The sequence below is a fragment of the Oncorhynchus clarkii genome, chromosome 16 (assembly GCF_045791955.1).
Source record: "Oncorhynchus clarkii lewisi isolate Uvic-CL-2024 chromosome 16, UVic_Ocla_1.0, whole genome shotgun sequence".
Lineage (NCBI taxonomy): Eukaryota > Metazoa > Chordata > Actinopteri > Salmoniformes > Salmonidae > Oncorhynchus > Oncorhynchus clarkii.
Genome location: NC_092162.1, coordinates 18,042,187 through 18,059,464, shown reverse-complemented (window position 1 = coordinate 18,059,464; position 17,278 = coordinate 18,042,187). Strand labels below are relative to the sequence as shown.

Genomic DNA, 17,278 nt, shown 5'->3' with positions numbered 1-17,278 from the left:
ATCATGGCCAGCAAAGGTGAGGAATTTATTCTACAATGGTTATGATACTGTATATGTACAATGTTAATAAATTAAATATTGTCTACTGAAGAAATGTAACATTACATTATTCAGATGCAGTAGCCTACAAATGTCAATGGAAAAGGTGAACCGTCTGTTCTACTGTTAAACTGCGCATCAGTTCGGGTCAAATAGAGCAAAGACTTGAAATGGCTTATCTATTTGCTACTGTGAAGTGGTTCCAGTTAAATAATAGATGGAGCGAATGGTAGACTATCCTAACTATTTCGCGAATATTAAACCATCACAGTCAGCGTAAATAAATGAGGCCCCTGGCCCCCGTTTCATTTTTTTAAATTCAGAAAAGCTGCCGGGTTTCTTGGTGACGTCACATCTAGGAAAGCGCACATTCCTGTCAAGGTGCATTGGTCAGACACAAGAAGATTATCTTTATTTTTCTGGAAAAAAACAGCCAATGACTCTCGTATGAAATAGCAAAGTAACGTAATACTTATCTTAGATTATAGTATTACTCCAATAGTTTCCCAGTTTTGATAGCCAGCAGCGTTAGCTAGCTGTCTGTCCAACGAGCTAGCTAGCTAACGGTAGCTATGTTTACTTCGTCTACGAGCTTCGTTGAACAGTCATGGGTACAACCCTGCGAGGAAAATATGGGCGATTGTAAAGTTTAAACGTCTATATTGGCTATTAATACGTTTTGTTTACGGACATCATCTGACGGTGGAGCTAAGTTGAAGGTACTAGTAAGGCAAATGTGAAAGTTGTTTAGCTAGCTAATGTTAGCTAGCACCACTAACGTTAGCTGTTATAAGTAGTTTAGCTATCAAGCTAACAGTTAGCTAGTAAATGCTTGATTTACAGCATAGCTGGCTAACTGTACATATTGCCAATTTGCATAGCCAAATGTAACATTAATCGTTCATGTTATTAACGTTACAGCAATGGATAAGCCTCCTTTCAGACAAAACCAAAACTGTGGAGACTGGGAATTCAAAGAGAGATTGGGCATGGGCAGTTTTGCCCATGTCTACCTGTATCAAAATCATGTAAGTATTCCAACTAGCTAGCGAATGTTAGCAACATTTCTATAGTTAACCCTAGTTGTTCTGGATTTGAATAAAGGTAGCTACACATCCGGCTGCCAAATCAGATCTGGAGATATGTTTACAAGTAGGTGAAAGGTTGTCAACCACTTCCTAGATGTAAACAGTAGGCCTGACTGGGTGGCAGATAATGTATCATAGATACCTGCCTTCTGTTTAGTATGATGTAAGAATGTAAATTGTTAATCTGTATTTGAATAAAAATTAATAAAGATAATGTATCACAGGTCCAATGGCCACCAGTTGAGAGAAACACTTTGTAGCCTAAAAATAGCTTTTGGAATACCTACTGTTTTGTAATTTTCCCTCTGTGTACACATCTGTTGAATTGACCAGCTGTTACAGGTTCAATCAAGATAATAGATTATACTTCCCCCCCCCCCTTGTTTCCAAGGATACATCGGAAAAAATAGCAGTGAAAATGTGTCGTCTGGAGTTAATACAAAGAAACAAAGACAGGTGGAGCAGAGAGATCCAGATCATGAAAAAGTTTGTCTTCATCGTATTATCCTTTTGTACATCATTGAGCGCCACACACATTTGAACAGTGTGACTTCTACCTTTTCACTGATACATTGACATATCGGCATTGGCTTGTTAGTATCAAGTACAATGTTTTTCTTATCTCTTTCATATTCAGGTTGAATAATCTCAATGTAGTGACAGCGCGAGACGTGCCAGAGGAGATGAAGCACATTGCCTTAAACGACCTTCCACTGCTGGCCATGGAGTACTGCTCCAAGGGAGACCTCAGAAAGGTGGACTGCAGAGGATGAATACTTACTTGTCAATTTTCCTTAAAGTCCACGCAAATGTGTCATTTTGATTTGAAACCCCTTGGCACCTACATACTCTCCTTGGGGGGTTAGAGAAACAGGGTTAGCCACAGCGCAGTGCCCCTGGAGTAGCTAAGTGGTAAATGCCTCGCGGAAGGTCACGACAACAAAATCGTTTTTTGGGGGGCTTGCTCTGTCACGAGGTCTGAAGTATACATTTTTTTCTTCATATTAGCAGCCATTTGTCTAACAATGTGTTAATGGTTGAATTTGACAGATGCTGAGCAAGCCAGAAAATTGCTGTGGCCTGAAAGAAAGTGAAGTGCTTTCCCTGCTTAATGACGTCGGTATGTACTGTACCACACCGTTGTGTTGTGTCAATCGTTGCTCTGCATAGAGCTGATTTTCTGAATGGTCTTAACAGGTTCAGGCGTCCAGTATTTACATGAAAACAAGATCATACACAGAGACCTTAAACCAGAAAATGTAGTGCTGCAGGATGTCAACGGAAAGGTAACCCAATATTTATGGACCAGCACACAGAATGTATCACCATGCTCTGTTTTTTAACAGTCTACATTTTTGTGCTATTGGTGTTGTAAAGTGTGAAATCGACGATGGTGACATTGTCTGTTATTTTGAAGGATTACTGTTCATCTTGCAATGTTACTATTTCTCATGTTTTTCCTTGTTCAGTTGGTTCACAAAATCATAGACTTGGGCTATGCCAAAGACTTGGACCAGGGGAGTCTGTGCACCTCTTTTGTGGGAACACTGCAGTACTTGGTGAGCATAATATCCATCCCCCCGGCAAGCACTCCTAGATCCCTATTGATTCAACGTTACACCACTGTCTTTGTTTGTTTGATAAAACCGGACTTCCATATTGATACATTGCATATCTTTTCCCCAGGCACCTGAGCTATTTGAGAATAAGCCTTACACTGTCACAGTGGACTACTGGAGTTTTGGCACAATGATATTTGAATGCAGCTGTGGATTCCGGCCGTTTCTGCACAATCTTCAGCCGGTCCAATGGTAGTTGTCCCTCTGCATTTGATTGTGTCCCCAACCCCGAAATAAATTAATACAGTAACACAGTTCTCAAGTGCTAGTTTTAATTCTAAGTTATCCTCCAAGGGGCACTAGGTAACCATCCTAAATGCCATTTCAATGTTGTTATTCCTCAGGGCCAGCAAAGTGCGGAGCAAAGGTCCCAAAGACATCATGGCCGTGGAGGAATTGAATGGGGACGTCAGATTCTCCACACATCTACCATACCCCAACAATCTGAGCAGGTCCGACGCCATCACACACTTCATTCTGATGGCGTTATTAGCTACCTGTCGCCTAACATCTTTATGTACAGCAGGGTCCTCAAAGGTTGTGTATGCTGGTTCTCATCATAACCTTTAGCCACAGACATATTTCTACCAGGGCTACCAGGTGCCTGTTCAGTAGGGTGTCATGTAACAGAGCATTGAGATATATAGACACACACACACACAGTACCAGTCAAAAGTTTGGACACACCTACTCATTTAAGGGTTTTTCTTTATTTGTACTATTTTCTACATTGTAGAATAATAAGGAAGACACCAAAACTATGAAATAACACATATGGAATCATGTAGTAACTAAAAGAGGTGTTGAACAAATCAAAATATATTTGAGATTCTTCAAAGTAGCCACCCATTGTGTTGATGACAGCTTTGCACACTCTTGGCATTCTCTCAACCAGCTTCATGAAGTCACCTCGAATGCTTTTCCAACAGTCTTGAAGCAGTTCCCACATATGCTGAGCACTTGTTGGCTGCTTTTCCTTCACTCTGCGTCCAACTCATCCCAAACCATCTCAATTCGGTTGAGGTCGGGGGATTGTGGAGGCCAGGTCATCTGATGCAGCACTCCATCATTCTCATTCTTGGTCAAATAGCCCTTACACAGCCTGGAGGTGTGTTGGGTCATTGTCCTGTTGAAAAACAAAAGATAGTCCCACTAAGCGCAAACCAGATGGGATGGCGTATCGCTGCAGAATGCTGTGGTAGCCATGCTGGTTAAGTGTGCCTTGAATTCTAAATAAATCACAGACAGTGTCACCAGCAAAGCACTATCGCGGTGGGAACCACACATGCGGAGATCATCCGTTCGCCTTCTCTGCGCCTCACAAAGACATGACGGTTGGAACCAAAAATCTTAAATTTGGACTCATCAGACCAAAGGACAGATTTCCACCAGTCTAATGTCCAATGCTCATGTTTTTTGGCCCAAGCAAATCTCTTATTGGTGTGGTTTCTTTGCAGCAATTCGACCATGAAGGCCTGATTCATGCAGTCACCTCTGAACAGTTCATGTTGAGATGTGTCTGTTACTTGAACTCTGAAGCGTTTATTTGGGCTGCAATCTGAGTTGCAGTTAATTGCTGATTTCTGAGGTAACTCTGGTCTTTCCTGCGGCTGTCCTCTGAGAGCCAGTTTCATCATAGCGCTTGATGGTTTTTGCAACTGAACTTGAGGAAAGTTTCAAAGTTCTTAATCTTCCGTATTGACTGACCTTCATGTCTTAAAGTGATGATAGGCAAAGAGAAACAACAGTCTATTTGAGCTGTTCTTGCCATAATATGGACTTGGTCTTTTACCAAATAGGACTATCTTCTGTATACCACCCCTACCTTGTCACAACACATCTGATTGGCTCAAATGCATTAGGAAGGAAATAAATTCCACAAATTAACTTTTAACAAGGCGCACCTGTTCATTGAAATGCATTCCAGGTGACTACCTCATGAAGCTGGTTGAGAGAATGCAAAGAGTGTGCAAAGCTGTCATCAAGGCAAAGGGTGGCTACTTTGAAAAATCTTAAATATATTTTCATATAACAATTTTTTGGTTACTACATGATTCCAAATGTGCTATTTCATAGTTTTGATGTCTTCACTATTATTCTACAATGTGAAAAATAGTAAAAATAAAGAAAAACCCTTGAATGAGTAGGTGTGTCCAAACTTTTGATTTTCTGTCATGTAGAACAGTGAATCGTGTCAGCTCAATTTATGACAACATTCTAAACGTTTCACCTCATTGAGAAGCATAACTTGAAATTTGAAAACCGGGACTCTTAACTCGAGAGAAACGACCCATGACCTGTATAGAGTGAACCTATTTATTTCCCCTCCACCGGGGGCAATGTTAATTTGCGCTGTGCTCATTCAGGACACTGCTGGAGCGCATGGAGATGCTGCTTCAGCTGATGCTGAAATGGGATCCTGTCCAGAGGGGAGGCAAGACCAACGCTGACAGCAAGAAACCCCAGTGCTTTGAAGTGCTGGAACAAATATTATGCATGAAGGTTAGTTCTGTAATGTATCATACTGTATTTATTGAGCTGACCATAGATTCTCTGTCAAGGCTGGCCTCATTTATTTGGTTTGGTCTCATAGGCAAAATTCAGTGAACTCCTTATTTTTCCTCAGTGAGTGAATGTGCAATTAATATACTTTTTCAGCAAAATGTTAAGTTTGACTGTCAGTGCTTGATATTTTGGATTGACTCAATCTGCTAGCCAGTCGGCTTCCTTTATTTTGCCCATATATTCTCTCTCATTTGCAGGTTGTCCACATCCTAAACATGACCACAGCCCAGGTCCACTCCTTCCAACTGGTCCCAGAGGAGAGCCTCCATAGCCTGCAGCGCCGCATCGAGACTGAGACCAAGATTGAGCTGGTCAACCAGGAGCTTTTGCAGGAGACGGGGGTGTCGCTGGACCCCAGGAAGGCTGCGGCCCAGTGTGTCCTTGACGGGGTGGTAAGACTCCTTTTGGTTCCACTCTGCTACTTCGTTGGTGTTATGTTATTTGTTAGAATGTTGTTTTGATTGCCTGGCTTCCCAAACTCCTTGCTCCGGCCAAACGCTACACCACGCCCACGGACGTTAGTTTGTTCTCCGCGGTGAGTCTGGATCGGAGTACCTCCCTGACAATTTCTAGAATGGAAATCCGTTCTAGACCGTCTGATTGGTCACAGAAACCAATATGTTGGGCCAGAGCCAAAACACATGTGGGTAAAGCGATGTTTTGAAAAATTTGGCATTGATACTGTTTGGTTCGAGATGATCCAATCGCTGATAACTTTGGCTTGTTCAACACCCCTCATTTTGACTTCACCACAAACAACTTAAATGACGGCTGTCTCAGACTGAAGTATGTAGCAAACGATAGAGCAGCGGAATAATTAATTTTGAGTCGTCGGGCAGGTTTCGATGCAACACATTGTAAATCTTACTCACCTCTTCAGCATGAACATGTTTAGCATTTGACCCCAATGTAAAGTGATTGTGTGTGCTTTGTGTGTTGTGCAGCGAGGCTGGGACAGTTACATCATCTATTTGTTTGACAAGAGCCTCACCAAGTACTCTGGTCCCTTCAGTGCTAGACAGCTGCCTGATGAAGTCAACGCTATTGGTGAGTACTGTCTTCTCTGCCCGCTGATAAATATTTTGAGATGTTAAGCCGAATTGGATCGGAATACAAGCTCATGCAATTAGAGGTAGTGCTTTTTTAGTTTTTTGGGCAAAAACAAAATTGAGCATTCGGTTAAACTAGTCCTCCTTCCATCGTTTGGTTCAAAAATGTCTTCAGTTTGTTCTTCCTTCATATGTACCAAGCCTTATGTAGAAGCATGTCGTCTTTTTTCCCCAGTACGGGAAGCTAAGTCCCAGCTTCCCTTGGTGGTGCTGAAGAAGGTGTGGGGCGAGGCGGTTAGTTACATCTGTGGACTGAAGGACGACTACAGTAGACTGTTCCAGGGCCAGAGGGCTGCCATGTGAGTAAGCCAGCACGGCTGTACTAGAATGAAACAAATCTGAAAGGAAGTGAGATTCTTTACGTTGAGACATTACCATATTACCAAACTGAAATTGCTAAAAGAAGTTCCCAGACTTGCTTTCGAAGAATCGGCCAGTTGCTTTTTCATCTGTGGTGTGGGATTCAATGTTCCCAATGAGCTTTGCACGCGCAGCCGTGCAGAAGCAATGCCAGCCCGCGCTGAGACACATAAGATTGAACTTCGGTGAACTGCACTAGTGTTGCCCCATTAGTTTACACTAGCTTTCAGATCAACTTTTCTAATGTGGGAATTGTGATCGAATTAACATAATGTCAGCCTCTTTAAATGCAGCAAACCTAACTTTGCAAGATTGAGTCGGCGATTTTATTGTAAGCGAAAAAGGTTGCAGTAGAATTAGTGCATTTTGACAGGTAGGAGTGCTCATTCAGTTACCCCGCGGGTGCGAGTAGATGCTCTTAACTGGTACAGCCTCAGTGTTCAGTTAAAGCGTTCCAGAAATCTCACGATGTTCACCTTTCCGTTCACGTGCGCTGGTGTTTTTTGGAGGGAAATTGATCCTGTGTTATCTTGATGTACATTTCTGTCTTTGAACAGACAGTTATTCTATTCTGTGTGTGTGTCCAGGCTGAGCCTCCTACGCTACAACACCAACCTGACCCGGTGCAAGAACGGCATGTTTGCCTTCTCCCAGCAGCTGAAGGCCAAGCTGGACTTCTTCAAGAGCAGTATCCAGTACGACCTGGAAAAGTACAGTGACCAGATGCATTATGGGATCTGTGAGTGTCTGCCAGCTAATGATTGGTTGTGCCAAGAATAGTCACCCACATGGCCCTGTGTCTGAAATGGTGCCCTATTCCTTACATAGGGCCCATAGTAGAGAATAGGGTGCCATTTCCCAACTTAGGGAATAGGGTGCCAGTTCAGAAGCAACAATGGTTTTGTGTTGTGAAAAGATGGAGTTGTTTTCATGAGATTTGTTTCTTTTTACCCCTCAGCGTCAGAGAAGATGCTGAAAGCGTGGCAGGAGAACGAGGGGAAAGCTGCTGCTTATGCACAGGTACCAGCAGGGATGGGGACAAACTTAGGAACCTTGCTGCGTGTATTCCGGGTGTAAAAAAAATATATATATATCATTCCAAATTGATTGTTGGTATAGAACACATCTGCCCTTGTTTTGGTAAAAGGCTAAGGGATGGGTCTGGAGAAATGTAACCACTCAAATTCATAGACTGAGCTCTGGATGCAAGGACTGACCATCCATGATATCAAAATGTATAGTTTTGATGTTATAAACTGTTTTAGAATGACATTGTTTACAAACATTGGACTAAAACAAGTGTATATTTGGGGTTCTGATGGGGTACGACAGTTGAACTAAACTCATGACCTATTAAGACGTTATATTCTTCAGGAATCAATGGGTACATATCATTAATTTAGATGTCCCAAAAAAATGGATGTGGTAACTGCAGATTGCCCCTTTAACCACAGGTCTAGAATCAGATTACCCCACCAACTGTTATCGTCAGGTTAATAAAAGTATGACCCTCTATCAGTGCTCAGGGACAACTCTACCTATTACCATTGAAAGACCAGGTGTAATGTGTCTGGTCCACCAGGTGGCAGAGGTGAGCCACCTGGACGAGGAAATCATGTCGTTACACTCGGAGATTGTGGAGCTGCAGCGGAGTCCCTACGCCCGTCGCCAAGGAGACGTCATGGAGCAGCTGTGAGTGTTCTATACCAGGCGTGAATGACACGCTCTGTCTCTCCTCCATGAAACGCATCAAGGGTCTATCTGTCTTGAGTGTCTGAGCGATGTTCTATAGATTCCTGGGGTCATTTCATGTTTTCCTGTGTATCTGCACTATACGTTGTTCAAACATTCAAACCGGGTGAATCTTTCCTTTTTAAGTAGAAGTGGATGGAACCTTATTGAGATGTCTGGCTTCTGTATCCAGCTAAAGCTAGTAGCTGATCTGACAGCTAACCTAATGTTGTTCTTTAATTTGCATTGCCAGTCATATACATTTTAGAGAACCCTGGTCCTCCAGTACCCCCAACAGTACACAGTTTCGTTGTAGCCCTTGACAAATGTACCTCGTTCAAGGGCTTGATGATTAGTTGAGGGCTTGATGATTAGTTGACAAGTTAAATCAGGTGTGCTTGTCCAGGGTTACAATCACAATGTGTGCTGTTGGGGGGTACTCGAGGACCAGGGTTGGGAAACACTGATTTTAGAAGAAAAGGTCAACTCTTCTGTATAAAATGAATGTTCTAAAATAATGACTTGTTTATTCGTTGTTTTCAGAGAGGAGAAGGCCATTGAACTCTACAAACAACTGAAGATGAAATGCAGAAGTAAGCCACTTTGGACCAATAAACAGTCACTGCACTGCAGTTGTCATAAATGTCCATAAGACAGTAGTACTTTTGGATATGGAATAGAATCTGTAATGGTACAACTGTAATTCTAAACGCTACCACCACCTGACACCAGTGTGCTGTTCTTCCCTCAGCGCCTGGCCCTGATGTGAGCAGCGACAGCTCCGAGATGGTTAAAGCCATCATCCAGACTGTCCAGAACCAAGACAAGGTCCTCCGAGACCTCTACGCACATCTCAGGTAGACTGGGTCCGGCACTGTTCAGTGGACCGTCAGCTCACCCGGGTCATCAACTGAGCGTTGCAGATAGAAATAGCATGAGTAGAGCTGACATGATTCTACACTCTACATGTCAGAGAGGCATGTGTCTGTTCAATGCAATATATTTATCTCGGAATTCTGAACGTTCTGCAGAAATGTGGTGATATGGCTGCCTAGTTGGATTTTGCCCTCTTTGCTATTCCTGAGGTTTTACCGTCTGCCCCCCCCCCCATGCAGTAAGATCTTACTGAACAAGCAGAAGATAATTGACCTGTTCCCACGGATTGAGAAGACGCTGGAGAACATCAAGGATGCCGACAACACTGTGATGCAGATGCAGGTCAAAAGACAGAGAGAGTTCTGGCACCTACTGAAGATTGCCTGTGTGAGTGACAGAGTGGTAGAACCAGAGTTAAGTTAGTAATAAGGTCATGAGATCTACTGTAAGATGGCATTGGGTTATTTTACATCGTGCAATTTTCTATTGAACTCAGCTAGCTAGGTCATAATAAGTGAACACGTGTTCAGTGTAAGTCATTTGTCTTCTCCCAGGCTCAGAACTCTGCAAGGAACTCGATAGCAGCCAGCCCAGAGTTGTCCAACCCCCTGCAGGTGTCCCAGTGGGCCCAGTCTGCCCAGCCCATCAGTAACCCTCACCCCCTGACCTCCCTACCAGGACCCAACGATAGGTACTGGGCTATACAGTAGACAGACGGGAGGGGTTGACACGTTATATGTAGCAGAATGAAAAGGAATGCCCTTAGGACAGTAGGTGACTTGTTTTCTTTGTTTCTCCTTCCCTCCAGTGATGCTGCCCCGCGTCTGCTTCAGGAGAACCAGAAGTACCTCAGTCAGCTGACCAGCCTGATGCAGGAAGCTGCTGACGAGCAGTCCAAAAGCATAGTGGTGAGTTGGGACGTTTTATCTCAGCTGGCAAGACTTGTAATGGAAGCCTGGTATTCTGTCAATGCAGCGTCTTATATTTCAGTGTTGCACGTCACCACGTTTTCTACAGTGTGTTAAGTCACACGCACGTCTGTACTGAAGAACATTTTTACTGCGTTATAGTTCATATAAGGAAATCAAGTCAACTGAAACAAATTCGTTAGGCCCTAAACTATGGATTTCGCATGACTGGGCAGGGGTGCAGCCATAGGGAGCCTGGGGGGGTATAGGCCCACCCACTGGAGGAGCCAGGCCCAGCCAATCAGAATGAGTTTTCCCCACATAAGGGCTTTATTACAGACAGAAATACTCCTCGGTTTCATCAGCTGTCCGGGTGGCTGGTCTCAGACGATCCTGCAGGTGAAGAAGCTAGATGTGGAGGTCTGAGGCTAGCGTGGTTACACGTGGTCTGCGGTTGTGAGGCCGGTTGGATGTACTGCCAAAGTCTCTAAAATGACGTTGGAGGCAGCTTATGGTAGAGAAATTAACATTACGTTCTCTGGCAACAGCTCTGGTGAACATTCCTGCAGTCAGCATGCCAATTGCACTCCCCTGTAAAACTTGAGACGTTTGTTGCATTGTGTTGTGACAAAACTGCACGTCAGTGGCATTTTTTTATTGTCCCCAGTACAAGGTGCAGCTGTGTAATGATCATGCTGTTTAATCAGCTTCTTGATATGCCACACTTGTCAGGTGGATGGATTATCTTGGCAAAGGAGAAATGCTCACTAACAGGGATGCAAACAAAGTTTGAGAGAAATAAGCTTTTTGTGCATGTGGAACATTTCTGGAATCTCTTATTTCAGCTCATGAAACACGGGACCAACACTTTACATGTTGCGTTTATATTTTTGTTCAGTGTATAACGTGGAATTGAAACATGTAGGTACTTGTTAAGTTGGCACCACTGGTGTGCGTCATTTACCAGTCACACTCTTCTCTATGTCCACTCCCTATCAGGGTGGGATTAGGTGTCCCAGGTCAGGAGGGTGATAAGGTTCCCTCTGTCTTTTTCCCAACCTTGTGTTGTATTAAGTGGGCTCAGACATGTCCTTAAGGCTAACTGGCGAATCTCATCCATTCGAAACATGTCTGGGGAGGTTGGCTGCCTTTCCCAGAGGGCACTGAGATTGATACGGTGTCCAAACCACAAACCAAACACCATGGTCATCACTAGTTACCGCAGCCCCGAAGTCAAACCCCACCTAATTCTGCAATTTGTCCTCTTAAAATGTGATTTTAAACCTTAACCACACTGCTAACCTCATGCCTAGCCTTAAATTAAAAACCCAAAACCACATTTTTGTTCATGGTTTTTCACAATATAGACCATTTTGACCTTGTGTCGACTCCACAGTTAACCCTTTGTTTGTTACAGCGACAACCTTAAAGCTTCATTGAGGTCAAGTGTTATGTCATCTCTTTGTAGGAGCAAGATTGGAGCTGGACTAAATATGAAACATTGTCTACGAAACTGCTCAAACGAAATGTGTGAATACATGTCAACAGTAAACAAAGCACTGTCCAGCTCATCCCTGCCTGCCCTCCAACCAAGTAACACTAAGGACAGAATGCTGTTAACAAAATGGAGTCACGGCAGTTCATGTAATTGTACATTTTGATGTGCGGATTTGGTAACTCACTTTAACGGCTAACCTGGGCTTCTTAAAAAAGGCAGATCAAAAAATACAAATGCTCAATGGTTTTCTCTTCTCTGTTTTCTCATCTATTTGGTGAGAAGGGTGGATGATGTATCATTTTGTTTTTATATGAACAAAAAAAAAGTCTGAACACGACATGTCAGTCGTCCATTACTCTTCAAGCAAATGTAACCTTTTAATTTTACCTCGCAGATCATTGTGCAAATCTAAGTACCACTATTCATCAAAATCCATATTTTACTATTATCTTATCAAAGTTTCAGAGTAAACTGCAATTGATTGTGAGTCAAAGTTTTGGAATGACAGAGCTGGAAAGTGTTTGGGCTAAGGAAATGGGAGTGATAAGAAAGCTTTCTATGCACGCGCGTTTGTGTTGAGCCCCATCATGTCTCGTGATGTGACACAGCACAAGGAAAAGAGAGGGGGGGGGAGGAAATTACAATCGACCAGCAGCACTTTTGACATTCCCAAGCATCCTCCATCCTGTTTGTGCCGAGGAAGTAGTAGTCAGACATCTGGGGTCCTAGATGCCCTCTAGAACCCTATTTATCAGTCTGGGCCCTTGTGACACACCTCTTGTTACAACCATCCAACGGGACAGGAAATGTATCGGCTGTATTTGAAATCAAGTCATGCATCGATCAAGGGGAAAGGGTTTTGACCATATATAAATTGTATTTTGATTGACTAAAAGTATTCTATCATGACTAAACACACTTTACATGGAAGGGGGGGGGTGGAAATCCTAAAGTTACTTTGTGACGTTTGTGTCACCAAGAATGCTGGTATATTTTTTCCCACATGTTGAAAATGTTTAAACCTGAAAAATAGAATACCACAAGTTAAATTCAGTTTGTCAGGTGCACTGTCATTCTTGGGTGTTGAGTGTCATTCTTTCTTTTCACTGGATGCTCAATGAATAGAAACATATGGCGGGCCATGATAAATGATTGAACGTACCACCCGAGAGGTGTAACAAAGATGAAGTACACACTTTGCTCCAGAAAGACATGTACATTAAATCTATAAGTTGTATTTATGTAGTTTTAAGTGCAATGGATAATGTTTATTTTGTAGTATTTAAGTGACCTGCTATGTCAGTTTCCCTCTTCAAGGTTTGTCACCATCTGATGTTAAAACCCATGTCTGAATGTTTACTTTTTTTAGTAATTGTATTGTGTAGATATCAAACATTGACTTGGTATTACAATAAAAATGGACTTGGCATGAATTTGCATTGCTTTATATTAGTTCTAAGAAGCTCATGTTTGTGGTGTTCCTTGTTTCTGCAAGTGGTGCCCACTGTCTATATTTTCTGCTCTACCAAATTCCAATGGTGGATTTTAACTGAGGCTTGCTGAAGACGGAGGCGTCTGTGTGAAGGAGTTGCTTAAAGAATGTTTTGATTATTTCATGGTTTGATCGTATAGAATAATCTAGAGCTACAGGCTCTTGTGCTTTTGGCAATGATTTCACACGAGGCCTATTTTACATACTATGCCTAAATACTTATAACCACTAAATACACACGTTTTTCTTTCCATTATTTCATTACCTACGTGTTATTTCATTCCTTTCAAGTTATCCGTTTGGAGCGCAACATGACGTTGAAAAGGATGTCTAAATTGGGCATGCCTATTAAATGATGAAATTGAAGGGATCTAGGGCTTATGTTAACTTTGATTGTGTTCGATGAAAATGGTGGACCTTTCAAACGTTGACTGCCTACTGTGCCAAAGGGATTTAGTTGTTAAACGGGAGTGAGGAGTGTGTTGATATAATGGTAATTATTGTCAAAATTCCACTTTTAACAACCATCAGAATTAGGCAATAATTAAGAGTAGACAAAGTGATCATGTCAGGTGAAAAATGTATATCAAATGTTTTACCATTGCAACATTTGATGCAGTCACATTCACTGTGGTTGTCTGAAGCAACGTGTGTTGTAGAGTTTTTCGGTTATTTTCCAAATTGCAACAACGTCAATGAGCGTCATCACTATCTTTCCTTTGCGGTACCTCAAACTGTCCTGATTACCATCTGAGATGAACTTGTATGAGTTCATTTGATTCCTGGCTCACAGTGAGTACCCAGACAATCTTAACATCATCCCAAAACCTACTCTGAGTTGTAAAGTTGTTTTTTGTGTGTGTCTTTAAAACCGGTATTAACAGGATTCCTAAGCCCTTTTCTGAGATGCTTTGTGGATATGGGCCAAATTCTGTTCCTGCACACAAGCTGCGTTTACACAGGCATCCCAATTCTGATTTTTTCACTAATTGGTCTTATGACCAATCACATCAGCTCTGAAAAAGATCCGATGTGAAAAGATCTGATGTGATTGGTCAAAAGACCAATTTAGTGGAGAAAAATCCGAATTGGGCTGCCTTTGTAAACGCAGCCTAAGAGACAGTCACTGATTCAATACATGAGTCACTGACCACTGAAGGATGTGCAGGATATACTGGTCTTGCACTTTCCCCACCCTGTCATTATCACCAATGTTTCTTTGTTTCCGTTGAAAAGAGTCACTCTCAGCTGGCCATTTGACATATTAGTTTTACTGCAGATGTCAGGAAATGATTTAAGAACAGTGGGGGGGTGAGTGCCTGTGGAGCTGGACAGGTCATGTCCGGCAGGGGAATGTAACCTACTCCCCTTCTTGGATAATTTTATTAAATGGAATAGTAGGTCTTTTTGTCCTCTCTTCAGACATGTGACCGTAGCTTTTGTCAGATGAATATGTTTGCATTCCCTTCTTCAAGTGGCAGTTGGTTCTCTCTTCACCTAGTAATTGAGCTTTAGTTGCTTGTTGTTTGTGCTTCTTTTTTGCTCCAAAGAAAGGAAGAAGATATCTTCATCATCCATGGTTCTGTGGAACTTCTCATATTTCTTTGCTCACACGGCATAATTTAAATATAGGCTATTAGTCAATCCTACTCTGTGGGTGTCATCACATCTTCAGGATCTGAGTTAGTTTCTGCTTTGCATTCACTTTGCAGTGATGGATGAGGAAAATGAATTAAACTATTCAGCGTTTGCTGTGGCCTGGCAAACTGCACTAAAATAGCAACTGCTTGTAAGTAACAACTGCCACTGTAGAACTGTATAAAAATAAACTTGCGGTCGGACTGTCCTGAAGCCCAGTCTAGGACTCTAGGTTTCACGAGGCAAAGTGGTTTTGTCTGGTGTTTTTCATTTTACAATACGAACATTCCTTAATACAAGACCCCAATAACTGCTGTACGTTTTGTTCCGTGTTCCAAGTGTTTGTGAATGTACTCTTTTCTAATAATACTTATTCTTTGTAATCCCTCCAACCCAATAACTACTGTTGAAATCTGAGTGAACAACAACAATTCATTGTTTCGTTGTTAGTTAACTCCGAAATAGAAAACAAGACATCCTTGTTTCAATGTTAGGGAACCAAGCACTAAACTATTAAAACAAGCACAGACACAGCCATCCCATCCCCCATTCTAATAACAACCAGCGGTGTTTTAATACGTTGATACTGAGTGAATCAGACTGAATCATCGGAGGCCTCAGCATGCCTGAGACCAACCCCTACTTAATGCTACATTCCTGAGCATAAAGCATCTGCGTGCTGATCTTGGACCAGGTCCTCCCTGTCCAAGTTACCATGTTCCTTTGGGTCTAAAGGGCCAAACTGATCCTAGATCAGGATTCCTCTCTGCTCTACTCCTCAGTCCGAGCTGACCCAGATCAGGGCCTCTCTGGGGAGTCACTCCATGCTTCCCAAACCATTTCCTTAGTCACTCACGAGACTGCCCAGGAGACTGCCTGTAAATCTGGGAGCTGTTCTGAGTCAGTCTGTAAGCAATAGGCTTTGTGGCCAATAGGCCTATGACTCCTGGCTGGCAAAACCATCTTCTTTTGTGGAAAGATTTTGTGTGTGAACTGAGAGAATCTGTCAGAACTGAACTGGATGTCTAGGATAAGAGTAGCAGTAGTTCCTGTGTTTGGGTTTTTCGTTTCTGGTTATTTGGACAAATCAAGATTTCTCAGGTGTTAGCATCTTTTGAATTTCGGAAGGATAGGGGACCTTCGGCCTGTAACTTGCAAAGAGAGAGGGCTGAGCTCCTCCTTTAGCATCCTCTTATTTAGCATTTCTTTGGTAATTTTGGATGGTCACTCATGAGACTGCACAGGAAAAGCATCAATCTGGGAACTATTCTCAAAGTCAGTCTGTGTCAACACTTAATATACAGTACACAGAATGGTCCACTGTATATGGGTCAGCTGGTTAGGGCATGGTCCTAGCAACAACACAGGGAGTTTGAATCCAGAGGCTACACAGATCTAACGTTGGTTGGCTTTGGATGAAAGTGTCTGGGGAAAGTATATCATATGACATATTACACTTGAAATGATGTTCCATCAGCGATTGTTCTTTCATTGGATGAGTGTTCCCGTCATGACCCCACCCACCCCGCCAGAATGAATGAGGGATATTTTAGGAATGGTTTCAGGCTATTAACACCAGAGATATCAAGGGAGATAAAATGAGTAATTGAAGACTGCCGTTGCATAAAATAAGGGACCAATGCAGACACAGTGGACAGATAAGTGACACCTTTTAATACCACGTGTAAACGCCTATCTGAAAATGTGGGCACAATCAGAATGTGGACAAGATCAGGACCAAGGATGAATGTTAGCGCCAGGTATAAACGGAGCTTAAGACACTGTAAGACTAGAAATCTTACTGATTGGGGCTTTAATGCAACGTTTCCCTTTGGCACATTTGCCATTGAATTAGATATTGTCAGAATCCAAACTGAATTTGTCACTGAGCTGTTTTTGTTCTCCTAGATGTAGCAATTGCGCAATATATAGATGGGTCTAGCCTCCTGGAGCAACTGGGGGCATTTCCTGTTCTGTTGGTTGCAACATACACAACCTGTTAGTGAATACTGTATTGTTCTAGTGAGATACATACTATATTGTCAACCTCCAGGCCACTGACTGGAGGTTCACAATGATTCACTATTCTTCGAGCATGTATGAAATCCTGTGTGCTCCTCAGCTCGTTTCCCACAGACTCGGGCACCCCATGACTGCGGTGCTTGACACAGAGCGGTTCTGCAGCATGTTAACAAAAACAAGTGGCTAACAGCAAGAGATATTATGAAACCATGAAGTACTGTGGAACTAATGCTCTTAGCTAGTGAGACTTTTCTGCTTTTGGCTTATCGTGCAATTAACTAGGTGAATTCTGTCTGAGTACAACTCTTCAGTTCCACTCGAGCATTAGCTTAT

The 17,278-nt window shown here is 42.5% G+C and overlaps 1 protein-coding gene across 1 annotated transcript; it reads left to right on the top strand.

The window, feature by feature from the left end:
• The first annotated feature begins 362 nt into the window (after positions 1-362).
• LOC139368094 (inhibitor of nuclear factor kappa-B kinase subunit alpha-like) lies at positions 363-13,257 on the top strand. Its single transcript, XM_071106661.1, has 22 exons — positions 363-758; positions 961-1,067; positions 1,519-1,613; positions 1,765-1,882; positions 2,178-2,247; positions 2,325-2,413; positions 2,597-2,686; positions 2,814-2,938; positions 3,091-3,198; positions 5,113-5,248; positions 5,509-5,703; positions 6,256-6,358; positions 6,596-6,719; positions 7,368-7,519; positions 7,739-7,800; positions 8,363-8,472; positions 9,055-9,104; positions 9,263-9,368; positions 9,627-9,774; positions 9,942-10,078; positions 10,196-10,295; positions 11,764-13,257. Exons 2-22 carry the CDS (start codon positions 963-965, stop codon positions 11,827-11,829), a joined length of 2,289 nt encoding a protein of 762 aa, XP_070962762.1. The 5' UTR covers positions 363-758; positions 961-962; the 3' UTR covers positions 11,830-13,257.
• The last annotated feature ends 4,021 nt before the right edge of the window (positions 13,258-17,278 follow it).